At 37.9% G+C, this 26,831-nt stretch overlaps 1 protein-coding gene across 27 annotated transcripts in view; it reads left to right on the top strand.

Moving 5' to 3' along the window:
- Window positions 1–26,831, top strand: part of YAP1 (Yes1 associated transcriptional regulator) — a 124,965-nt gene that overhangs the window by 38,864 nt on the left and 59,270 nt on the right. For all 27 annotated transcript variants that reach the window (XM_005579447.5, XM_005579451.5, XM_005579444.5 and 24 more), the window contains exon 3: window positions 15,567–15,682. In XM_005579447.5, coding sequence (XP_005579504.2) covers window positions 15,567–15,682 — 116 coding nt within the window. The remainder of the gene's footprint in view (window positions 1–15,566; window positions 15,683–26,831) is intronic.

Here is a 26,831-nt window from a genome sequence, read left to right on the forward strand (position 1 = left end):
GATGGAATACAATGGATATGATATGTATAGTGGATTAGAAATTGATAGGACACCTTCAAGAGAGAGAAGAAGCTGGTGAGATAATGGGTTCAAAATGAATGTTAAGCCAGGAGATGGATGAAAGAGGAAGGCAGGTTTATTGTCAAGGGAGGGGAAAGACTAACATGAATTGTGTTGAAGATGTGGCTTGTGCGGCAGGGAGTACACTTTAAGTAAGGTGTGTGTGAATGATTGGCCAAACTTGTTATTGCTGAGTATAGAAAGTAAAAACAGAAATGATATGTAAATAACTTAATATTGCTTTTGTGATCTTGGAAAAGTAGGAAGAATTTGGGAAAGGAACGATGAATACCTTTGTTTTCAGTTACATAAAAGATTAAATTTATTTTCCTCCTCTTTCTTGTTCTGTTGCAACTTTGGACTCCAGTTAGAGACTGGATCTCCCTTATTTTGTACCTCACATCACCTGGCACGATGACTTTGCCCATAGTTGTTGCTCAGGAACATTCATTAACTAATTGCATATATGAAGAAATACAGATGACTGGAGCATATCTTTTCACTCCTCTGCTGATATTTGCTAAAAAAGAGATTTTGAGTAGTGTGCTTTTTTTTTTTTTTTTTTTGAGACAGAGTCTTGCTCTGTGGCCCAGGCTGGAGTGCAGTGAGGCTATCTCAGCTCATTGCAACCTCTGTCTCCCGGGTTCAAGCGATTCTCCTGCCTCAGCCTCCTTAGTAGCTGGGATTACAGACATGCACCACCACGCCTGGCTAATTTTGTATTTTTACTAGAGACGAGGTTTCACCATGTTGGCCAGGCTGGTCTTGAACTCCTGACCTCAGGTGATCCTCCTGCCTCAGCCTCCCAAAGTGCTGGGATTACAGGCGTGAGCCACTGCACCCAGCCTGCTTACTACTTTACACAGAAATTAGAGATACCGTTTTAGTGTCTCTTGTCTTTTGTCTGCCAACCAAGAAGTTTCAGAATGTTTTGATCTTTGGCCAAGTAAAGTATTGCCAGTCAGTGTCTTGGGAGATTTTAAAGTGATGACATAGTGCTTAGTTATCTTACACAGCAAATTGTCGAGATATAAAATCTATTCTCAAATAGTTAGTTACCAAGTTAAGCCTGCATTATATAATGTATTTGATTGTCTAATGGTTTCACCCAAATCTTTTTCTCCCTTTAAATGACATCTTCGAGTGTAGGGGTTCTGTCTTTTACTACTCATTTTTTAGCCCCCATATGTCTATGTCTATGGAATTGTGTATGGCTTGCAGTAATTTAAAAATACGTGTATTGGCTTAATTTATGCTTTAAACCTTCAAACATTAAAAAAATAGATTAAGTCATATTAAGAATATTAATAGAACCTTGTCAAAAATTTTTTACACGTGCAAATCTTTTTTCAATGAAAACACATACATCCAAATAGTATTTCTTTTTTTGGAGACAGAGTCTTGCTCTTTCACTCATACTGGAGTGCATTGGCACGATCTTGGCTCACTGCAGTCTCCGCCTCCTAGGTTCAAGTGATTCTCCTGCCTCGCCTTCCTGGGTAGCTAGGATTACAGGTGTGCACCACCATGCCAAACTAATTTTTGTATTTTTAGTAGAGACAGGATTTCACCATGTTGGCCAGGCTGGTCTCGAATGCCTGATCTCATGATTCACCCGCCTTGGCCTCCCAAAGTGCTGGGAATACAGGCTTCAGCCACAGCGCCCAGCTGAACATGGCCTTTATTCTTAAGACTAGAACAGTACTTCTCAACAAGGGATGATTTTGTCCCTTTTCTTCCTGGGTACATTTGGCTATGTCTGGAGATATATTTGGTGGCTAGAATCATGTTAAGCCTTTTTTCAGCCAGAGGGGTTTAGTTGATGTACTTGGGTTCTCTCATTTAAGTGGTACAGAAATCACATCTCTGTAATGTAGCCCATGGTTTCCCCTTGCTTCTCTTTCAAGAATGCTTCTCCAGTCTCTCCAGCTGGCTAATTTTATAGATTATTCAGCACTCCCTTCAGAGGCTATCACCTTTATGTGTCCTCCTCTGTATGGCTAGATTGTACCAAGGACCTTTCCATAAACACCCTAAACCTTTTTCTGTCCTTGATCATTTTATATTCATTCATAGATCATTTTATATTCCTTTCTAACCTCTATCATTTTGTATTCAAGTTTTATCTTTATGGATCTTTCCCACTAGAAGATAAGCTCCTCCAGTTCAGGAACTATGTGTTATTCATTTTGATGTCAGCAGTACTTGGCACTTAGTAGGTGTTCAGTAAGTGCTTTAGACAAACCGTAGCTCAGATAATATTGTTTGGCTTAGGTTTCGTGTGGGTTTTTTTTGGTGGTATGGAGAGGGTTGGGATTGTGGAGAGAGAAGCTGATTGACAGGAGACTTGAATTCTAGTTCTGCCTGCATTAGTGCCATCACCTCAGGCATGGTTGAGCGACCATTGTAAGCTTTAATTATGTACAGAGTGAGGGAGGATTGGGCTACAAAGAGGAGCAGTCATCCCATAAGCTGTGTATCACAGCTCACTTAACTGAGGGCAGACAACCTTATTGAGCACAGCTGTGTGTCCAGGAATAAACAGGCTTCAGTGTAACCGCCGGATATTTTCCCCATAACTTAAGACAACAGATTAGAAACAGTAGTTAATAGGAGATGCCAAACACCTGGGAGTCCAAACGAAGAGGCCCTTTCACTTATCTGTGAAGGAACTTTGGGCCTATACTGTCTTGATTGATGGCCTGGATAAGTGAACTATTATTGTATTCAGTCTGGTTCATATATAGTCTTCAGTAACCATTTCTTACCTGGCTAATGAAAAGCTAGCTGTAAGATGCTGATGAAATAGCTTTGTAGTAAGTAGTTTTTCAGCCTCTCAGTCATTGACCTGAAAGTAGTCATAGATGCTGCTTCTACCAGTGACCCCAATGTTAGCAGTTGTTGGGGAGGTGACAGGTAAGGCGGTGGCCATGTGCCTTTCACTCTGGCCTCTGTAGATTAGCCTCGTTGATTTGAGAGGTAAGTCTGGGTTTTGTCTAGGGAAAGCCAGTTTATTCTGTGAGTCTGAAAATACATGTTTTAGTCTCATTGTGGGCCCTTAATTAAATGTCCATTTCTTTTTGTATAAAATGAAGCAGTTGGTCAGGTGGTCTCCAAGTTTCCTTCTAACATTGTATTCTTCTGTGTAAGTTTGCCCTTCGATTTCAGCAATTCTATTTTTGTTTGCTTAATCACCAAATGAAGCCATTCAAAAGGTTAAACTATTGAGTGTTTCAAAAGATTCAGATTATGCCTGGAACATAATGGAGTAATCTGAATATATTTTAATGTTTGCTTCAATTAGTAGAAGTAAGTTGTGCTGTCTTTGGGTAATTAAAGGGAAACGTAACAGCCTTTCTTGGAAATATATGTATTCTGGATTTTTCCTCAGAAATACAGGAGAGGAGCATCGGATCTGTTAGCTGCTGTGTGGAGGCTGAGCGCGCTCAGGAAAACCTTCCTAAGAGCAGACATTTGAGCTGGCCTCAAAGACCTGACAGGAGAGGAGTGGGGATGGGAAAGGAATTGAAGGCGGAGGTACTATGTGAACAAGGGCATGGAGACATGACATAGTGATCTGTGGCTGAAGTTTCCTTTCAGGTGTGAAGTGTTTTTTATATTTTGAGAACTTTCAAATTTTCCTTTTCTCTTAGATTTTAGTCACATCTCCACGTGGACTTCATCTTTATAGACTGAGGTGTTCCAAGTCCAGTTAGGCCTACTCTTTGTTCCATCCCTTAAGCCATTTTCATAGTTCATCTTTTGTGTAGCAGTTACATGTCAGTCTTGAGCAACAGTGACCAAAATTTTCCACAGTATCACAGATATGAGTGATCCACAGATGGTTAAAGTCACTGCCCACTCTACCACTGCTCCTCCCCACCACAGTTGTAGTGGACAAAACATTTTATGAAAGCTCTTATGTGTATAGAACTTTGTCTTCTTTTTAAAAAAGATAGTAGAGAAGTCATCTTTCTTTTATATTTCTTAGCTATGTCAGTCTTCTCACCTTAAAATCCAAGAGTGTTTTCTGATACACCATTAAAGTATCAGTTATTTTCTATGCATTTATTATACGTGAATTAGAAATTCAGTGAAGTGAGTTCTGTGGATAACCAAATTGAGTTCCTGCTTCAGGAACCTTTCTCAGTAATTATTAATCTTTTTAGCTATTGGAAGAATTTTGAAAAGAATTTCAATGAAACTCCTAATGTATTTGCTGTACTCAATATCTTTCTTCCAATTTAGTAAACAGCCTTTTTACTAACTTTTTAGATTCCCAGAGCTTGAGTTTGTTCTTAGTGAGCTGCTAGGCATTTGACATCTGACATCTTAATATTAAGGAGACTAGAAAAATATTCCTCTCCATACAGAGGAACTGTTAAAAAAAAGAAAAAAAGTCCGTAAGACCTAGAAACCTGTGAACACACGCTCTGTGTAATCCTCATGTAAGTAACACTAAAGATCCAACCTGCTAGCATGGGTCTCATAGATTGAGGCAGTCTCTAAGTGATCATGTTGTTTAATATTTACAGTATAACCTTTTTAATAATTTCTTTTTAATGACCATGACTGTGACTATTAGTAACATTTTCTACCAATATCCATAAAAATTCCCCTCAAAAAGGTGATAATGTATTTCATAGTATAATGGAATTTCATAGTCATTTAACTTGAGAGAGTCAAAGAAGAAAGCTATATTTTCACTGACAGGATCACATTTCACTGCAACTTAACAGAAAGCAAGTTGAATCCTAGTTTTCAGCCTGAACAAATGTTCTGATTCTGGTGACCTAGGGAATTTAAAGTATCTTTGTATGATTATACCACGCTGTGTTCTCTTGCTGTCTCTCTGTAAACACGTTAAATCCAGAGGAGACAGAAGGGAGACATTTAATCTGTATTTATAATTTCGTATTGAAAGACTACTGACTCTTCTAAGTAAGCCAGTCCTGTAAGCTTGATTTGTATGAGTGTCTAGCATTTATTTTCTTTTAAAAGAATTATACATGCGTGTGTGTGTATATATGTATGTGTGTATATGCATATATACAGAGAAAACACAGCATGTTGTAATCATACAAAGAGATATTAATGGAAGAATGATGGGTGTCTATTGCAAGAATTTTTGGCCATGATTAAAAGAATCCCATCACTCTTTTGCCACATATGAAATCCACAGATCTGGTAAACTGCCTTAATATCTGTCATAGTCCTACATGTAAAATTTATTCATTAATTTATTATTATCGCCAGTAACCTTTATTTAGCCAAGGGTTCCTTTACTTACTTTAAAGTAATTTGTTACTTATTGGTAATTTAACCCCCGGTGTGTTACTAACATTTGAAAACTTGAATGTTGCCATAAATATGCAATGAATATGGTTTCAGGTTTGTAGCTAAATATGATTCCCTCACAGCACACATGTGGCCAAAAGACTGAACAGTGTTGACATCAGGTATTATTTTATTTACTTTAAAAATGGTTATATAGATAACATGCTTTGTTTTGCACAGCACAGTAGACAATCAATAGGTGAACTATTTGTTCCTGTTTAATGGTGGCCTATTATATATCACAGCTGCTAAGTAGAGGTTCAGAAAAGTCAAATTACTTCACTGAGATTGGGTAACCTACCTCCCAACTTAAATAAATCTAGCCTTTCCACCACTGTCCTGCCCTCTCTTCTGATTGTGGAAGCCCTGAAAGCATTAGCAAAGTTTCAAAGTTATCTAAATAACATTTCCTAAAATGACATCTAACAAATAATGAAACATCAAAGTGAAATAGATGTTTTGTATCATTTATTGAGTAGTTAAGACTGTGCTTAGTATCTATTTGTATAGAAACCATGTCATTATTTGACATATATTATGTATAGAATATGTAAAAGTTAAATTGTTTTATGTTTTGGGGTCCCTCCGCAAGTTATTTTACTAACTAACAATATGAATCTTTTTAGATGATTGAAGACATTCTGTAGTGTTACCAAACTTGTTAAAAGTAAGTGGTAAAGAATACAGAAGGTTCCTTTTCTGTTTGCATTATTTTCATCAAAATGGCTGGAGGAGGAGTGGGTTGTGTCAGCAGTTTATGTTACAAGTTCCATATACACTTTATTTTGATGAAGACCATTTGCCCACTTAGCTAAGAAGTGTTTAGTGTGGATTTTCCTGACTCTCTTCCTGGTGATTTACCCTTTGGGAAATGTTTCCCTGGCTGTTAGACTTGTGTTGTATTAATATTTTGGGTGGCTGAAGCCCTGTTATGTTGTTAACAGTTGAAAATTTGAATGTAACCATAAATATACAATGAATGTGGTTCCAGATTTGTAACTAGATTCCCTCACTGTAGTCGTATGAGCCAGCCGACTGAACAGATCCTTATTTGGAAGCCACTGGTGTCTGATGTGGCCACAGAACACTGATTATAACGTTGTTTGACTGCCTAAACCTGTCTTCCTTACTGGTCCTTGGTTGAGAGCATTACTCCTAAGTCATGTCATGACAAATGAGGTCAGAGTTGGTACCCATCACATTTGTGTCATCTTCACACTTTTTGTTTTTATTCTTTGCCTAGACTGACAATTGTAAAATGAAAAGACAATACTGCCAATGTCTCTAACCTGTATAAGAAAGTTCACTTCTTTTTGGCATCTGACATGTAGTAGTTCCATTTAAAATAGTATTTGCTCAGGAATGTCAGTTTAAGCAAAACAGTAGAACATGAGAAAACCACTAACCATATTTTGAAGAAGTTGAATTCCTAATTTGGCTCTTTTGGGTAAATAAGTGTCATATTGTATGTAAGGATCCGAGATTATGAAAGAACATGTAAAACTGCTAGGTCAATTATTTTCCTAAAATAACTGTTATTTGTAAAGATACCCAGGTGTACTAATAAGTCTCCCCTGCTAATTTTGATGCAGGTTGTTTGGGAATCACATTTTGAAAAACATTCACAGTAGACTTTGTGTAACTAAAATTTCTCAGGGCTGTTTTTAAATTTATTTTTAGTTCTGCCATTTCTGTTTTCTTCCCCATTTCCCGGTAAGGTGATTATTACGAAAAGAGCTAGGTGGACTTGTAATTGGAATTCTAGTCTTTGTTTTCAGTTCATACTCTAATGACATCTGTGATTTTCTATATCATGAAATCAGGACAAATACAATTGTTGAACTTTTGGGAGGGATATTCTCAGTCACTACGGCATTAGGAAAAGATGTTCAATTTTACTGAACGTAACTTCAGATAAACGCCGTTTGGGATCAAGATTGAGAGAACTGTGTTTGCTTCAGGAAGCCTCCACTTGAGCTTTGGCATTATTCTCATGGCTGGTCCATCCTCATCCCTTCCTTAGGGAGTAATCATTTCTCGGGGGAGATGTATTATATATAAACATGTCAGCATGTCACTTTTTTAATTTGTCAGCATGGTTAAGTTGTGTTTAAATTGGTTTCATGCTTGCGGGCAGATGTTAATTTTATCAAACCTAAAGCTATAGGGTCAGATTATAGTGTGGTGTACAGTTTGTAGACTTACAATAAATGGTCATCTTTGCTTTTATGAATTTCTGCTCATACTTGTTCATAATTTTAACTCATTAACAGCAGTGATAGCTTAATTATTTAAATTTCAATTTAAGATTCTGATTTCCTGTAATGCAGAAACCGTATTACCATAGAGGCAAAATGTTTAAGTCTTCTCATGCATATTAAGGAAATATAGTATATGCATAATCACTGAATTTTTGAGGTTCTAGAAATAGTCCACCGTGCGTATATACAAATATAAAAAGGATATAGTTGTGGTTTAGGAACTGTGGCTCATGAAAGGATTAGATTGAACAATGTATCATTGTTCCTAGAGTCAATTAAGCGTGTAGGTTTAGCTAGTTTGGGAACAGCCTCTAGCATGTGACTCCGTAACACTTGCACAGCAAACATGGGCTTGATAAGTGAGCAGTAAATCTGGGCTGACTGCCCACTCCCACGACAGCCATCATAGTATTTTGAGGGTCTGACAATATTAGAAGCTTAAAACATTCTTCACAGCATTTTATATTATTCCTGGTTTTCCAGTTTTAATCTTACTGTTTCCTAAAAGTCAGTTTTTCTTAATAAAAAAAAGAAACTAGTTGGTCACTTGATTTCTCATTAAATATTAGGCTTTGGGGTCTTAAATATATTTAAGTTAAGTTTTCTCACTTTTCTTCAGGGAAATGGGTGACTTGGTTGCCCAGATGTCTCTTTTGGGCACATAAAGCACATTTTTGTCATGTTATCTTTGTTCACCTTTATCAGAAAAAATTCAGTGTCTGAGCAGGTCACTATCATCAAAAGTGCGTTCTCTTTTCCCCTTACAACACAATGAAGAGGGCCTTTTTTTTTTTTAGACGGAGTCTCTTTTAGTTGCCCAGGCCGGAGTGCAGTGGCGTGATCTCAGCTCACTGCAAGCTCCACCTCCCGGGTTCATGCCATTCTCCTGCCTCAGCCTCCCAACTAGCTGGGACTACAGGCGCCCGCCGCCACGCCCAGCTAATTTTTTGCATTTTTAGTAGAGACGGGGTTTCACCGTGTTAGCCAGGATGGTCTCGATCTCCTGACCTTGTGATCCACCCACCTTGGCCTCCCAAAGTGCTGGGATTACAGGTGTGAGCCACCACGCCCGGCCAAAGGTGGTCTTAAGGGCTTAAACACCTGACAGCTGCATTTTTTTCAAAGTTTCTAATTATGTTATTAGCAGTGTCCATAAAAAGCTTCTATTTATCGTTTGTAGATTATGTTAAATTCCTAACGCCTAATTTGTGCTATCTGACATCACGAAATCTTAGCAGATTTGGAAGGAACCAGTTTGTTAGGTAGCTGTGCACAGGTACAAACGATCTAAGATTACACTGCTGGGATTTTGTGAAAAATCGATTTTACAAGTGTTTTAGTTTAGAAGAAACATATTTTCAAAAACGGATTATGAAAAGAGGACAAAAGATACAATATAGTTAGGTTTAAGTTTAAAAACAGCTTCATTCTACTGATACTAGTTCTAGATTTTAACGAAGATGGAATCATTTTACAAACTGAGAGTTGCAGAGGATGCTTAACTCCTCAGATTAGTGGTTTTGCTTTATCATGTACACAAAATATTTACCCTCCAGGCATATGTCATTCTTAAAACAATGTAGATGATCAAATCTCAAAGTAGTATCTAAGGCAGTGCTTCTCAAACGTTAAGGAACATACAGAGGATCTCATTAGGTTCTAGATTCTTCATCATTGGGTTGGGTGGAGCCTGAGGTTCTGCAGTTTTAACTAGCTCCTGGGTGTGGTCAGTGCTGCTGGCCCAAGGCCTACACTCGAGTAGCAGGGGTATGAAAGAATTGATAGTATCTATTCTTTGAGGTTTCCAAACCTTATCACAGTATCAATGTTAATCTCTTTCTTAGTATATTATTTTTAGTAATTTATTTTACTAACCTACATGAGTACTAACCTCCTACTAGTGCTTTCACAAATTAGCATTATAAAATTATAATCCTAAACTTTGAAGATAGATGTAAGAAAGTCATCAGTGTTTTCATTACTATAAAACCCATTTTTATTATGTTGTTCAGTGTTCCTTAAATAAGGGTTATAGATTCAGCATTTGAAAATACAACCAAGAATTTGAAGTGTGTCTTAGAATTTATTAGGATGAGCTTTGACTAATACTTAAGAAATATTGTTTATTCTTTGCTTTGGTTTACATTGACAGATCTGACTGTCTTATGGCTTAAGTAAAAATTGATTGTATGGAAAGGTTTTTAGCAATTAATATTTTGTGACATTTGGTTATAGGAATGAGATTCTTATTTTATTTCCAAATTATTATGTTGCTTTTCTTCCCCTAGGAGCCAGTATGTCTACACTTGCTGAGTTCCTTTTCTAGTTCATTCTCTCTCTCTTTTTTTTTTTTTTTGCTGGTGACGTATTTATTGACAGGTTGCAGTGCCACACAGGTTCTCAGAGCCCAGCCAGCCAGCAGGTACCCAGGGCGCAGTGCTTGGCCTGTGGCAGGAGGGTCTCCATTCACATGTCCAGGCTTCTAGTTCATTCTTTCTTTAAGCTGATAGCTCTCTGCAGGTTGAAGTAATGGTCCAGAAACATTATTATCATTTCTATTCCTTGCCTTCAAACCTGTAGCGTCTACCTGCTGCATCTCTACATTACTTATCGGTGAAAACCAAACTCCTTTTAAAGCTCTTAAACGAGGCCTGTCATCTTCACTTCAGTGAACTCTTATCTCATTAACAAAATATATTCTTGGCCCATTCACCATGAAGTTTTTCCTATTTTAAATATTGGGGTAGCAACGGAATGAAATATTTGAAGGCTTATTGTGTACCAGAAGTCACAATCCTGCCTGGTTGCTTTTATATATGTTGCTGAATTTAATTACCTCAACCCTGGAAAGTAAGTAAATAAATCAACCCCACTTTATTAAAGGTGGAGCAGATTGATAAAAATTGCCCACACAATCCAGATTGTCACTGGCAGAGCTGGGATTGTAATACACGTCTGCCTTACTTTTCCACAGAGGAGGCTTCTAAAAGGGGGAGGCTTCTGGGTCTTTAAAAGGTTGGATAGAAATTAGGTGCTTTGTGGGCAGTTGGGGAAAACATTACCCCTGGAGGAAGAGTAGCCTCAAGAAATGTAGCAGATATTTCAAAAGAATCAAAAATCTATATTAAGTTTGTATAGCTGACAACACCTGATTTACATAAAGGATTTTTTTTTTTTTTTTTGAGACAGAGTTTTGCTCTTGTTTCCCAGGCTGGAGTGCAACGGCGTGATCTTGGCTCACTGCCACCTCTGCCTCCTGGGGTTTAAGCGATTCTCCTGCCTCAGCCTCCCGAGTAGCTAGGATTACAGGCATGCGCCACCATGCCCAGCTAATTCTATGTTTTTAGTAAAGACGGGGTTCCTCCATGTTGGTGAGGCTGGTCTTGAACTCCCAATTTGAGGTGATCCACCCACCTTGGCCTCCCAAAGAGCTGGGATTACAGGCCTGAGCCACCGCGCCCAGCCCAGCATTTTTTTTTAAAGCTTCAAACCACCAACTTAACCGCGTAGAAATAGTAGGCATAATACCGCCATAACCAATATATCTCTTTACCAGTGCTATCAGTTAGCAAGTCATGAACATTGCAATTATGTCTAGTATATGTAGCTTTCTGTTCTGACAGCAGAGTTTATGTGCTAGTTCTGGATTTGTCTTAATAGATGATTTGAAAAAGAAAGCATTTAAAAGGATTCTGGTTTTACTGAGTGATTATTCTCTGTAAAAATTCTACTCGGCTAGCAGCAAACTATCATTTTAGAGAAACCCTTTTCTACTTTGAGACCAGTGAGATGGAGTGACAAGAACTCCTGAGCCAGAAGCTAAAAGACGTGTTTTTAATCCTGGTGATACCACATAACTGGCATTGCAGTTGCCAGTAACATGAGAACTTGCTTAACTTTCACCAGCCAATGAAGTTATTTGCTTGCTTTCTTACCTCCCGTTACAGTGGAAGCAATGCTTTGTATCGTTTGTATCCTGTTCCTTCCCGCTGTCTGAAGGATGACTGTGCCCCATCAATAATCCCTTCGCACATCTTCAGCTACTCTGTGTTCACATTTAAATACTTGTGTCCCTTCCTCTTGAAAAAACGAAAACTCATAACCATCTAGTTAGCTTTTTATTGATTTCCTGTGCACAACTAAATTTGTCTGCTTCTCTACTTCCCACTCACTGTACTCTCACTGTCCCACTGAAATGGCTGTTGTCCAGTGTCACCAATAATTTCTGTATTGCTAATCCTAGTAGGTCTGCAATCCTTATTTGTAATTTCATTTTTGGAAAAGGTAGGTGTTGCTAAAGTCAGTAAGGCTACAAAGATGTTTAGAGAAAGTTTGTGATGGCAAAAGAAAATAGCTTTCTTTTTATTAATTTATTTGATAAATATTTATTGAGCACTTTTTGAGTCATTGACCATATAGTACTAGATAAAATGGACAAAGTTCCTATTTTTCTAGTGTTTATGTTCTCATTGGGGAAAACAGGCAAACAAAATAAGTAAAATATTATCAAGCAAAAATAAAGTCAAGCAGAGGGAGTTAGGAGTTTGGATATGGTGAATTTTAGATGATATGGCCAGCAAAGGCCTTACTGAGAACATGACATTTGAGCAAAGACAGGGAGGTAAGAGAAGGCACCATTGCAGGTATCTGGGGCTGGGGACGAGTGAACCTGGCAAGCAATTTGTTTGGTCTTAGCAAAAATAGTTCATTTGTGATATCCGATGTTTTTGTAGAGTCCTTGTGATTAAAAGGAAGGATTTTGTGTGTGTGTACAGTTGACCCTTGAACAATAATGATATGGCCTGTATGGGTCTACTTATATGTGGATTTTTTTCAATAAATATATTGGAAATTTTTTTGTAGATTGGCGACAATTTGGAAAAATTCAGATGAACTTCATACCCTGGAAATATCAAAAAAATTAAGGAAAATCTAGGTGTCTCATGAATGCATAAAATATATATAGACAGTAGTCTCTTTTATCATTTCCTACCATAAAATATATACAAATTTATTATAAAAGTTAAAATTTATCAAAACTTTTACACACTTCTGTGAAGCAGAGACGAGTCATGGCATTAGAAGAAAAAGTTGAATTCCTTGATAGGTAGCTGTGATTGTCAGCATTTCAGACAAACGATTCATCTTGTAAACAAAGGATATAAACTTAATGGTATTGGTATTGACAGATACAATACAGTACTATAAATGCATTTTCTCTTCATGGTGTTCTGTTCTGTTCTATTCTGTTCTGAGACAGGGTCTCACTGTGTTGCCCAGGCTGGAGTGGCACGATCTCAGTCCACTGTGTAACCTCCACCTTCTAGGCTCAAGCAGTCTTCCCACCTCAGCCTCCCAAGTATCTGGGACCACAGGTGTGCATCATATGCCTGGCTAATTTTTTATATTTTGTGTAGAAATGGGTTTTGCTGTGTTGTCCAGGCTGATCTTGAACTCCCGAGCTCAAGCGATTTACCTGCCTCAGCCTCCCAATGTGCTAGAATTACAGGTGTGAGCCACCATGCCTGGCCTTTTGTGGTTTTCTTAATAACATTTTCTTTAATTTACTTTATCGTAAGAATATAGTATATAAATACAGCATAATGGACTGTCAACAGTAGGCTGTCAGTAATTAAGTTTTTGGGAATCAAAAGTTAATGTGGATTTTCGACTGCATGGGAGGGTTGGTGCCCCTAACTCTTGCATTGTTCATGGGCCAACTGTATACTGTTGCAAATTGATAAAACGTTATTTCTTTATCATAGTTTAATCTATAGAATAAATGAAAACAAAATATTCTAAAGTTAATTTTATTCGACATTTTCTTTGGCATCTAAATGGGTGCGTGTTTTTTTTTTTTTTTTTTTCCCCGAGACAGAGTCTCCCTCTGTTATCCAGGCTGGAGTGCAGTGGCGTGATCTTGACTCACTGCAACCTCTGCCTCCCGTGATCAAGCAGTTCTCCTGCTTCAGCCTCCTGAGAAGCTGGAATTACAGGCATGCACCACCATGCTTGGGTAATTTTTGTATTTTTAGTGGAGACGGGGTTTCACCGTGTTGGCTAGGCTGGTCTCAAACTCCTGACCTCGTGTTTCATCCACCTCGGCCTCCCAAAGTGCTGGGATTACAGGCGTGAGCCACCGTGCCTGGCTGGGTGCATGTATTTATAGTTGGAAATTTAGGTAATAGCATCTTTATTCCTTAAAGAGACATAGTTCTTTTTTTCTCCCAGGCCAGGCACAGTGGTTTACACCTGTAATTCCAGCACTTTGGGAGGTCGAGGTGGGCAGATCACTTAAGGTCAGGAGTTCAAGACCAGCCTGGCCAACATGGTAAAACTCCATCTCTACTAAAAATACAAAAAAGTTAGCCAGTGTGGTGGCACACATCTATAATCCCAGCTACTTGGAAGGCTGAGATCACACCACTGCATTTCAGCCTGGGTGACAGAGTGAGGCTATCTCAAAAAACACACAAAGAAAGAATTCTTCTCCCATCTTCAATAAATATTTATTTAAGTCCCATTCTAACTAAAGCTTGTGATTCTTTCTTAGTGTATTAGTGGTAAGATAGAATTATTGATGAGATAGCAGTCTGGATCCATTTCTGGATAGCTAATGGCACAAAGCGTCATTTCTTTGCCATTTACGTAGTTATCAATAGGATGATTAAAGAAGAGAGAACTCAGATTTGAAACTTAAACAGCTACAAAAAACAAAACAAAACAGTGATTTGGCCATCCAGAAATAAACACTGTTAAAACATTTTGATGTTAATTCTTTCTATATACTTTCACTGCACACATACACACACACTTTAAACAATTAGCCTTATCCAGTACATACTGTTTTATAACCTATTTTTAAAAACTGTATTATTAATATTGTTTCATATTATATATTATTCTAAAACATACTCAGCAGCTGCATACAGTCCGTCGTATATATCCGTGTTTATTTAACTAATTCCCTATCATTAAATGTTAACTGGCTTTCAAATGTTTGCTGTAATAAATGATACTGAAGAGATGTTTATATATAAAGTTTTGATTACTTCTGGCTATTAATGCAGGATACTTTTTCAGGTAGTTTTATTTGTATAATGTATCTAGTTTTTCTTTCATTGAAACAGTGAAACTTTGCTACAAGAAAACTTAGTACTTACTGGAAGTTTATATATCAGATAATGTGCTAGATACCTTGCAGTCTTACATTTCATAGTCTTTGGCTGTTTTAATTCCCAACTTTATAGATTAAGAAATCTATATGTATACATGTATTTCTCAGTAAGTTAACAATTATGTAGAAAATGTTCAGCAAATATGAAAGGGCTTTGTGTAAGAACATGTTATTCAGCAGCCACAGGAGAAAATGAAAACTTACAGATGAAGTTTTAAATTCTGCTTTGGCTTTGGAGTATATAAGAAGACAAGTTTTGGGGTTCTGTGGTGTTTTACCTTAAAAAGGGGTTTTAGGCCTAAAAATTATGTTATTTTTATCTCTATTCTTATTTTTATCTCATTCTTATCTCTAGGGGAAAAGTGTATGATTTTCTTACAAATCTTGGATTTTAGTCATATGGTTACTCTTTTAGTTTACAAACTGCATTGTATCTTTGCATTAGAAGTGGGTAATATTTATCTTACAAATTGAAGATGATTTCCCTTCACTTAAAATTCCAGGCATAACTTTTTCAGATGTTGCACTTGCAAGATCTGAGAGGTGAAAGTTGAGTGATTTAAGGGTGAAAAATGTGTGTTGCAGAGGGAGGCTGGTGGGAGCAGTGAGATTCCGTGACTTGATGCTTTTACAGAGCTCTCTTGGCACCCTTTGATTATGAGCCCACAAGATAAGAATTGTTTTTGGAACCTGGTATTTGTTTCCTAATGCAGTGGTTTGTTTTGTCTTAGTCACATCGATCAGACAACAACATGGCAGGACCCCAGGAAGGCCATGCTGTCCCAGATGAACGTTACAGCCCCCACCAGTCCACCAGTGCAGCAGAATATGATAAACTCGGCCTCAGGTGAGTGAGACACTGTAATTACAGCACATGAAATAATGCTTATGCATTGGTAAAAGTTGATGTGGAAAACAGTCATTATCATTTACAGAAACTGGGGCATGGGTGATGTTTATTGTCTCTCCAGTTTCATACGGAAGACAGTCTCCTTAAAAATAACATAAGCTATATTATTGCCTTGTATAGTCGTTAATGCATAAGGGGACCAATAACTGAAAGCCAATGGTTCTTTAAGATCTGATTCTGAAGCGAGTATCTCAGATTTTAAGTTCTGTTAATTTTGACCTATTTGGTTTTGTTCTGCTACTTTCTTGTGTCTCAGGTATTTGAGTTGAAGTTACCCTCTTCCCTTTGTGGTTTGGATGGAAAGCCAAGCTATGGTGTTCTTATTTATTTATTTGCTATGGTGTTCTTAACCCAACTTTTAATGTGGTTATTCATTCTACCCTGAAAATACCTAGAAGGCAGTAACTTTTGTAAACCCAAAAGAATATTTGTTATTCCCAGGGCGAGCATGGATTATTAACCATATCTTCACCTTTTTTACAGAAGAGTATAAATCTTTTTTTCTACCTCTTATTTGGCAATTTACTTGAATCTGCAGTTTTTCTCATCTACATAATGGGGAGTAACAGTGCCCCTTATGATAGAAAGGAGGATATGAAAGGAAATAATAGAATTCATATGAAGCTTCTAGTAATTACAGAGTAGGTACTAAGTGAAAGTTTAGCTCCTTCATCTTCCCTATCAGATACCGTCTGGCCTCTTTCTCCTTCGTTAGGTGGGTCGAAGGCCACAGTTAGCCCATTATGTACCTTTGTACATGCTAGGAAAAGGTGCCCTTCCTCTGGGAAGATGTAACAGTATGCCTGGCATATGAGATTGGAGCATTTGGGCTGGATTTCTGACCACTCCCCTGGCCCCCACACATTACTCCACTGCTGAGTGCCCAGGTTCAGGACATAGATATTAACAATAGTATGTGGCAGCTCTAGTAGACTTGATGGCTTTCTCCACTGCCCATGCATTTTCCCTAGCCAACAAGCTGACGAACATAATATTCAGTAGCTACACAGTAGATTTCTTAAACAGCAGTCTTTGGCAAGGGACTGTTGTGGTTGGGTGGAAAGGGTGGTACAGTTAGTTGACAGGAGGGTTCCTTGACTAGGCGAATTCACAGAACTTGAAACGTCCTTCTGCCCCTGAAGATGATGCCAGCATGCTGGAATCTTTCTGTTGTAACATACCTCTGCTCTTGCTTTTGATGGGTTGAACATTTGAGTTCTAAAGAGTTAAGAGTGGAAAACAAAAAAAAGGGCAACATTTTGTGATTGGGCTTTTCTTGACATAGACTTTAAATTCTGAAGAAAAATTAATTCCTTAAATCCTTAACTCATTATAATATGAATATATTCTCAGAATCTGTTCTATATGTGACATTTAAATTAAACATTTTTAAGACAAAAATTATACAAATATTAATATTTTTACTTGGCAACTATTACTATGTTTTTTAATTACCAAATTTTCAAATAAAGTTGTGAAATCTGCCCTGTATTTATGGTTAAACAAGATGATTCACATTATTCATTTTGTCATGCTCCATCTAAAAATTATCTAGGCAGTTAATGACAAATAACGTTAATTTAAACTTTATTTTGGAAGAGTAAGTATTTTGCATCTAACAAGGTTGACTGTAATTCTTTTAGAACATTGGTTTGGTTGTGTCCCATTACATTTTCTGATGGTAATGATCTAGAGAAATGAGAGTATTTTGGCTGAAATTTATGCTTTAAATCAAAGGTATATATCAACTTGGTTTTAGTGGGGTTTCTTTGTTTTTGTTTTTGTTTTTGAAATGGAGTTTTGCTCTTGTAGCCCAGGCTGGAGTGCAATGGCATGATCTCAGCTCACCACAACCTCCGCCTTCCCGGTTCAAGCATTCTCCTGCCTCAGCCTCCCGAGTAGCTGGGATTATAGGCATGCGCCACCACGCATGGCTAATTTTGTATTTTTAGTAGAGACAGGGTTTCTCCATGTTGGTCAGGCTGGTCTTGAACTCCCAACCTCAGGTGATCCACCTGTCTTCTGCCTCCCAAAGTGCTGGGATTACAGGCATGAGCCACCGTGCCCAGCCGTTTTTAGTGGGTTTGAAAAGAATTGTGGATGTTTTATTTCAGCTGTATGTCCTAGGCAGGTACAGTGGCTCACACCTATAATTTCAGCCTTTGGGAGACCCAGGTGAGAGGATCACTTGAGCCCAGGAGTTTGAGACCCGCCTGGGAAACATGGTGAAACCTTGTCTCTACAAAAAAATATTAGTCTGTCATGGTGGTGCATAAGTGAAGTCTCACCCAGCTCTCAGGAAGCTGAGGTGGGAGGATGGCTTGAGCCTGGGAAATTGAGACTACGGTGACCTGTGATTATACCACCATACTTCAGCCTGGCTGGAGCGGAACCCTGTCCCTGTCTTAACAACAACAAAAAATTTTTTTGTCTTGTTTCTAAAATACGAAATGTTTTAATATAGTACATAAAAATTAGTATGCATATACATGTCTAAATAATAGAGCTGTATGTAGTAAAGAGGTGACTTTGATACAGTTTCAGTGGAGTGGCAAAAGGCAAGACTGGAGGGTTAGGAGTGAGGGGGATAAAGGAGAGGGTTGTGAGGAGAGAGTTGGAAGGAGGAACTGAAATGGGAAAAGTCACCTCTGAAGAGGCTTGAGTATGTGTACATGGTGCTAGAAGATATTTAACAATAATAATAGTATAATAATAATTCTTATTTGTATGCCAGGTATTCAGTGAAGGTCCATTTTGCACTGTCTCATTTAAGATCCCGTGTTCTTCCCTGTATGTTAACCAAGGATAGGATAACTGACAGAGCGAAGCCTCAGAGAAGGCAGAAATGAGAAGGAACCACTAACGAACGTCCTGGAGGCGCTGTTTTTAAATACTATTAATAGTAGATAATATAGGGTAACTGCTTCTCCAGAAGGTGGTGGGTGTGGAGATGATGTCTGCTTAAGGAGGTCTTGTTTCAAATAAAATATTGTTCCCTCAAGAGAAGAGAATATTCAAAGAAACACTCGAGGTCATTGCCTTTATGGGGACGGTCAGACAGTATGATGGGGAAAGGAAGAGACTAGCTGATGGGTCCAAAATCAAAGGCTTTTTAAAACATAAACAGCAACACTGATCCTAGGAGTCAGTCATAACTTTCAAAATTAGAGTGAAGTGTTATCTTAAATATATATGAATTCCCAGAATCAGACAAGTTTATATGTGGATTATTCTGAATTGGGTCGTATGGAGGCCTGCCGGTCCAGTGCCGAGGGTATTGGTAATATCTTTACAGCACATGCCTCTTTTTCCTCTAAATTACATGCACTTGTTTGTTGTCTTTTCTTCCATTTCAGTGGAAGCCCATGGTTTTGACATGCTTTGGAATGAATGTCACTGTAATCTTGATATACCTCATGTTCACATGAAATAACCATAACGTCATGTTAGCATGTTAATAAAGTTTCAATAAGCAAAAGGATGCTCTTCTCTACTTGGAAAATGATCTTTTACGGAGTTTTAAAAATCTTACAGACAGGGAACAAGGACAACTGTAAGAGCATTTAGTAAATTTTGAGGGCGTTTAATGTAACAAAGCAGAAAATGGCTTCCATTGAAGCAGGCTATCTACAGAAAAGTTTCCCCCTGAAGGGAATGTCTTCTGAATCTGCTGACTTGAAGCCTTCACATAAAAGAGAAAGCTACACCATGCTTTTGAAGCACTCTCCTGGGTTAATCATGCTAAATGCAACTTGATTTACATTTTTATTACTCATTATTTAATAAGGACTTTCTCGCTTTACTTTTTTTTTGAAAAAGAATTCTTGTCATTCATAATTGAGTCCAGCTTCATGTTCTGCTCTGACTTCTTGTTCTTCATCCGACTGCTTTCCTTAAGATACTGTCATTTTCTCTAGACTCCCCAAACCTGTTTGCTTCAAATTTTCGTGGTTGACTAGGCTGAAAGATCTTTTAAGATTCTTTCCAATTCTTAAGATTTTATGAAACCCTATTTTGTTTTCTAATTTGCTTTAGCAAAAATGATCAGATTATGCTTTTATAAGCCCTTTTTCAAAATATGAGGTTGAAATGGTGGATTTTATGTATAGACTAGAGACCACTGGTTTGTGATTGAGCAAATTTCCAAATATCTATAACCGAGAATCACCCAAAACAAAGGTGCACCTGGAAAATATTCTAGAGGCAACACTCAGTACACCCTTAAAAGAAGATTAATTTATATTCTTTAACTATGCCACTTAAGTTGCAGGGTAAATGACAGCGAACTTTGTGAAAGAATTTGAAAGGTGAGGAATAGGAAAATAGAAAAATAAGAGGAAATGGAATAATTTATTAAGATAATGGTTTTATTTTACTTTATTCTATATTAAAATGTTCAGTGTATAAGTATATGTATATATAAAGTCTAGCCCGTTAAATTACTTGAGGTGATTGTCCTTTGAAAGTTACAATTTATAGCTGGGCGCAATAGCTAACGCCTGTAATCCCAGCACTTTGGGAGAGCAAGGCGGGTGGATCACGAGGTCAAGAGATTGAGACCACCCTGGCCAACATGGTGAAACCCTATCTACTAAAAATACAAAAATTAGCTGGGCGTGGTGGCATGCGCCTGTAGTCTCAGCTACTCTGGAGGCTGAGGCAGGAGAATCACTTGAACCCAGGATGCGGAGGTTGCAGTGAGCTGAGATTGCACCACTGCACTCCAGCCTGGTGACAGAGCAAGACTCCATCTCAAAAAAAAAAAAAAGTTATTATTTATAAGGCTGGGTGTGGTGATTCATTCATATAGTCCCAGCACTTTGAGAGGCCAAGGTAGGAGGATTGCTTGAGCCTAGGAATTCAAGACCAGCCTGGGCAACATAGGGAGACCCCATCTGTATTAAAAATAAAAATTAGCCAGGCATGGTGGCCACACTCCTGTGGTGCCAGCAACTTGGGTGACTGAGATTGGGAGGATAGCTTGAGCCCATGAGGTCAAGGCTGCATTGAGCCATGTTCGTACCACTGCATTCCAGCCTGGACAACAGAGTGAAACCCTGTCTCAAAAAAAAAAAAAAAAAGAAAAAGTTATAATATAAATTAGTTATTAAATATATATTTATAATAGCGTTTTGATGCCTGCTTAGGAGCCGTAGTTTTTCTCCACATATTGAGAGTCAGGTAAACATTTCATGTTTTTTGTGTTCAACATTAGAAAAGAAAGCCCTGGGGAGTGAAAAGTGATACTTCCTTAGCTCTATGTGTATGATATATATTAAATTTTTTAATAGTATGCTTGTTAACACTGATCCACAAGATTATTGAATCTTAAAGGGACAGTAAAGTCAAAGTATATTCTGTGATAATCCAGAAATAACTGTATGCCAAATGACTATTTAGGATCATTAAAAGTTATGTCTTTAGATTTATATTAAGCAGAATCAACCCATTTATCTGCTTTTGAGAAATGTACATTTGATAACAATCCAGAGCCCAAATGTCTTATTACAGGTACATTTTAGAGAATTCCTTATTTGTATGCTTTAAAGTTAGAAATTATTGGGATTTATTTGACAATTCCCAACTCTACCAGTGTAGCACTCAGATTTCTCTATTATGACAAACTGTGAGGAATTCGAAGGAATTACCTCAAGATGGGTGGAGAAAATGCTCTCTTGATCATGAAAAGTGATACATGTTAGAGGAATGTGCTGAGCACCTTCCTTGAAGTGGGGAAAAATGTTCAGAAGCAAGCAAAGTGAGTAGCATAGAGCTGCCTTAAGTGTTCTCCTGCCTGTGTAATATCTCTCAGCACCGAAGATCAAATGAGAGATTGTTACCAAGAAAAATGAGAGAGCTGGAAAATAGATGTGAAATATAAAAATGATGGGTAAATTACACATGGATTTAGGCTTTAACTTTAAAAAGCACAGAGAGGGTAAAGATGTGTGAGAAGTTGCAGAGCCGACAGGGTTGAGGTGTTGGTAACTCCTAGTTTATGTGCTGTAGTTCATTTAAAGTTCTACTTTTCACCTTTGAAACTGAGAGACAGTTTACAATAAGGGTTAAGACCAAGGGCTCTTGAAATCCCATGGACCTGGTTTGAATCCCAGGCATCCTTTATTGTCCATGAAATCTTGGACAAGTTACTGTATCTACCTGTATTCTTCACTTGGAAAAATGAGATAATAACTCATAGGGCTGTTGCGAGCATTAAAAGACAGAATCCATATCACATAGTTAAAATGTATTATTAATAGTATACAGTGCCTGGTATAGTGTCTTGCATATATAATAGGTAAATAAATGTGATCTGATATTTTACAATTTAATGAGTTTGTAATACCTGGTAGCCACTGGTACTTTGTTAAAAATCTGTTACCACACTGTCTTTGAAGTTATGTTTATCTCTAAGCTTTTTATCATCAAATTGAGGTCATTGGCTCTTATCCAAGTAGTTAGTTCCTGATTCTTCTAACAGTTCTGGATTATTATAAGATGGAAATTGTCAGTCTGAAGTCACAATATATGGGAAAAGACTATACTAACTGGAAGCCTATTAGCAATGAACTATAACAAATAAAGCCCACTTTGGGAGGCCGAGACGGGCGGATCATGAGGTCAGGAGATCGAGACCATCCTGGCTAACACGGTGAAACCCCGTCTCTACTAAAAAATACAAAAAACTAGCCGGGTGAGTGGGCAGACGCCTGTAGTCCCAGCTACTCGGGAGGCTGAGGCAGCAGAATGGCATAAACCCGGGAGGCGGAGCTTGCAGTGAGCTGAGATCCAGCCACTGCACTCCAGCCCGGGCAACAGAGCGAGACTCCGTCTCAAAAAAAAAAAAAACAAAAAAAAAACCAAATAAAGCCCAAAGTCAGAGCAATGAAGAGACAGAGACAGTGTATTTGACTAGTTACTCTCAGGCTTGTATTCCAAATATCTTTTTAAAAACTTTTTAAATAAAAGCACTTTTTTTTTTTTTTTAAACAAAATTGCTGCTTTCTTTTTCCCATGTAGAAATTCAGGTAAAATAAGAGAAATGGCCCTATGAAATGGAGAAATAGCACAAGGAAAAACATAATAATCCAAAATCAATATAACCAATCCTTAAGAAGCTTGGTTTGTTTTATATAGCTTATGGCTTGATCTATTTGATGATTTAGTTCCTAAAAAATGATAATATAGAAACAACCACCATTTTTCTTACTTAAAACTATGGCCAATCCATTTCATTTTAATAAAAGATGCCAATATGGAATATGAAGACTTAAAATTTTTCTTTTTGAAATAGAAAAAGTAATTCAATTATAATATCGAAGTTGCAGATGGCATTAGCTTGTAATTATTGTATCTACTCTAGTATGGGAGTTCTTCTGAAGTCTTTGTTAAACCCAGTGATGGCTGATAAATGGCACTTTTTAATCATCGCTCTTGACTTAGCTGCGTAATGAAGATGCCACTCATGTCAGGACAACTAATGGCTTTGGTTTGACTCTGGTGGTGAGAGCCTTTCACTTCCTCTCCACTGGGAATCACTCTGATGTTGTTTAATTCCAGTCATGATTTTTAAAGTATTAATTTCTTCATTCTTTCTTTAAAGAAACCCACATTCATTATGCTGAGATGTGGGTATATAGTTACTTTGTTTTTCAGTAGCTGCAGATCAGTATTTTTTTCTAATAGTGCCACATATTTTTAAAAGATTATTTCAATTTGAGAATCATGATTATCTACAATAACTGTCTAAATCTCAAATGTGTTGAGGAGTACTGTGTTTTGTATACATAGTTACATGCTTGATTATTCCAGATAAGGTAATTCTTTCCTGTCCTCTTTGCTTTACTTTAGAGATTATCTTCTAAAAAGGAGGAAACATATAGAAACTCAAGACTGTTGAGTGCTCTTGACTTGATCTTAGAGCACACATATCAAATATTTTTAAAAATTTACTAGAAACCTTTGAAGTAATCATTTGGGATAGTAAAGTTCATTTACATTTTGAGTGTTATTAAGATTTTCAAGTAGGCCAGGTGCGGTGGCTCACACCTCCCAAAGTGTTCCCGGCACTTTGGGAGGCCAAGGTGGGCAGATCACCTGAGGTCAGGAGTTCGAGACCAGCCTGGCCAACATGGTGAAACTCTGTCTCTACTAAAAATACAAAAATTAGCTAGGCATGGTGGTGGGTGCCTGTAGTCCCAGCTACTCAGGAGGCTGAGACAGGAGAATCATTTGACCAGGAGACAGAGGTGAGCCGAGATTGTACCACTGTACTTCAGCCTGGGAGACAGCCAGACTCCGTCTCAAAAAAAGAAAGTAATTTTAGATCCATGAATATCATTTCTACCAGCTCTCTTAATAAAATGACTTATTACATATTGGGGCATAAAAATAGAAGTATTTGTGTTCAACTTTTCTTCAGTGATTATTTGTAGATTTTTGGAAACTTTGCTCAGTTTTGGAGTCGAGAGAATGAGAAAGAGATTAAATTATTTCCATTTAAGAACCAGCTCAAATGCCTGTTTTATTCTCTTGATAAGTGTTGGAATATTATTTTTGTCTTTCCCACTGATTTCTAAATCCTTCTGGTTACTCTATTGCTACAATAATTTTATGACTCATAGGAGGAATATTTGTGTGAAAGATTAAGATGCTAATTCTTTAAAAATGATATTCATAGACTACCATATATAGGCAGCATAAGTGAAATAGAATAAATCTTGCAACAGTAGTCACAGTTTTCCAAGATAAGGTTTTCTTTTGATGTTAGTAAGGTAAGGAAATGGTAAAACTTACTTTAGGTTAAAATCTTAGTGACAGGTATTTATTTGAGCAGTCTGAAGTGTAAGTGTGCTATTTGTTTTTCCTTCAGTAAATCTTTACAGAAAGCTAGTCTTTCATAAATAAACTTAGTAAACTAACTCTAAGCCATTTCATTGAGTTAAAATCTAAAAGACTTAAGTGGCACTGAAGAAAGTCTGAAGAGTTGCATATTAGTGGGCTCTCTAAGCTTATACTTGACCTTTTCTTCTAGAAGGTTCTTAACAGCTATAACCTGACAAACAGGAAAATGATTTTTTAAACAGTTTCATAGTTTTACCTTGAGACAATTGTATTTTTCCCTTCTTAAATCATTCATTCAACAAATATCACATGCCCTGCTTTTTGCTATGCACTGTGATTGCAGAATCAAGCGAAGACAGACTTTTTGTATATTATCATTAAAAATGTTATGGCAGGGCTGGGCGTGGTGGCTCACACTTGTATTCCCAGCACTTTGGGAGGCCGAGGCAGGTGGATCACCTGAGGTTAGGAGTTCGAGACCATCTTGGCCAACATGGTGAAACCCCGTCTCTACTAAAAATACAAAAAATTACCTGGGTGTGGTGGCATTCACCTGTAATCCCAGCTGCTTGGGAGGCTGAGACAGGAGAATTGCTTGAACCTGGGAGACACAGGTTGCAGTGAACTGAGATTGTGCCACTGCACCCCAGCCTGGGTGACGAGCAAAACAACTTCTCAAAAAAAAAAACAAAAAAACAAAAAAAACGAAGAATGTTATGGCAGATGTATGGTACTGAGTGCTGAGAAAGTAGAGAGAAAGAGGAACACATGAGTCAGTAGTGCAAAGGGAGAACAGTGAAGACTTCTTTTTTTTGCGGGGGTGGGGGGACACAAGGTGTTGCTCCATCACCCAGGCTGGAGAGCAGTGGCACGATCACAGCTCACTGCAGCTTCACCTTCTTGGGCTCAAGTGATTCTCATGCCTCAGCCTCCCAAGTAGCTGGGGCTATAGGCATACACCACCAGGCCCAACTGTTTTTGTTTTGTTTTGTTTTGTTTTTTTTTTTTTTGGTAGAGACAAAAAAACGGTGGGGCATGGTGGTGTATGCCTATAGTCCCAGCTTTTTGGCAGCTTTTCTGAGGATTACATGTGTGAGCCACCGCACTCTGCTAAGACACCCTTAAGGAGGTTCATTGATTTCTTTATCCAATATTGAATATATACTATGTGCCAGGCATGGTTCTAAGTTATAAGAATGGATATACAATGAGTCAGATATTAAAAGTAGAAGAAAGAAAAATAGGCAAGTTATGGTCAGAGTGATTGACTGGGGATGGAGGGAGATGATAGCTTAGATTACCTTCTCTAATGTGGGCCTCTGTAATTGACATCTTTTGAGCAGAGATCTGAATGAACGGAGAGTGAGAGCCATGTGAATATCTGGGGAAGGGGGAGAATGTTCCATGCATAACACAACAACCAGTTCAAAGGCCCTGAGACATGTTTGGGGAACAGCAAAAAGGCCACTGCAGCATGAACAGATTCTGTGAAAGGCAGAATGGGGCTTCATTACAGAGGTGCTTGTAGGTTTTGAACAGAGGAGTGACATGGTATGAGTAACTTTTTAAAAAATAGGGAGACTTCTTGGAGGGCAGTTGCAGTAACCCAGGGAGAGGATGACCAAAGTGGTGGTGATAAAAGTGATTGGGCTCAGGACTTGAGTATTAGTGGACGAGTGGGAAGTTAAGGTAGAAGAAAAGGGAAGATAAAAGTAGCTAGTAGATGAGCAATTACTGAGCCCTGGAACCTCTAATGCCATATCGCTAGTGGTAAGAGGTGAGCGATGAGACTGAAGACCACCTCAGAATGGCTTTTTGTCATAAGCTAAGAAGTTTGAACCTTGTCCTGAAAATGTTGGGATACCATTAAAAATCTTCTTTAGGGGTCTTCCTCTATGGTTTTTTCCCTATTTTTATTATCTGCTCATTTGAATTTTGAAATCCAAATATCTCATTTTCTTATATTTAAAGCTACTTTCTTAGATATAGTATACATAAAAAAGTTTAATATATTATTGGAACAAAATGGTAGAACTGTTCTAAGAAAGAGTAGGGAACTGACGTTTAAGCATACTGTGAACCATGACCTGTGTCACACACGTGCTTTGATTCTCTCAACGATCCATTGAGTATTCATCTCTGTTTTATAGATAAAGAAAGTGAGCATCAAGCAGGTTAAGGAATTTGCCCAAGGTTAGAAGGCTAATAAGTATTGGATCCAAGATTTGAGCCCAGGTCTGTC

Source organism: Macaca fascicularis, chromosome 14 (genome assembly GCF_037993035.2).
Source record: "Macaca fascicularis isolate 582-1 chromosome 14, T2T-MFA8v1.1".
NCBI lineage: Eukaryota > Metazoa > Chordata > Mammalia > Primates > Cercopithecidae > Macaca > Macaca fascicularis.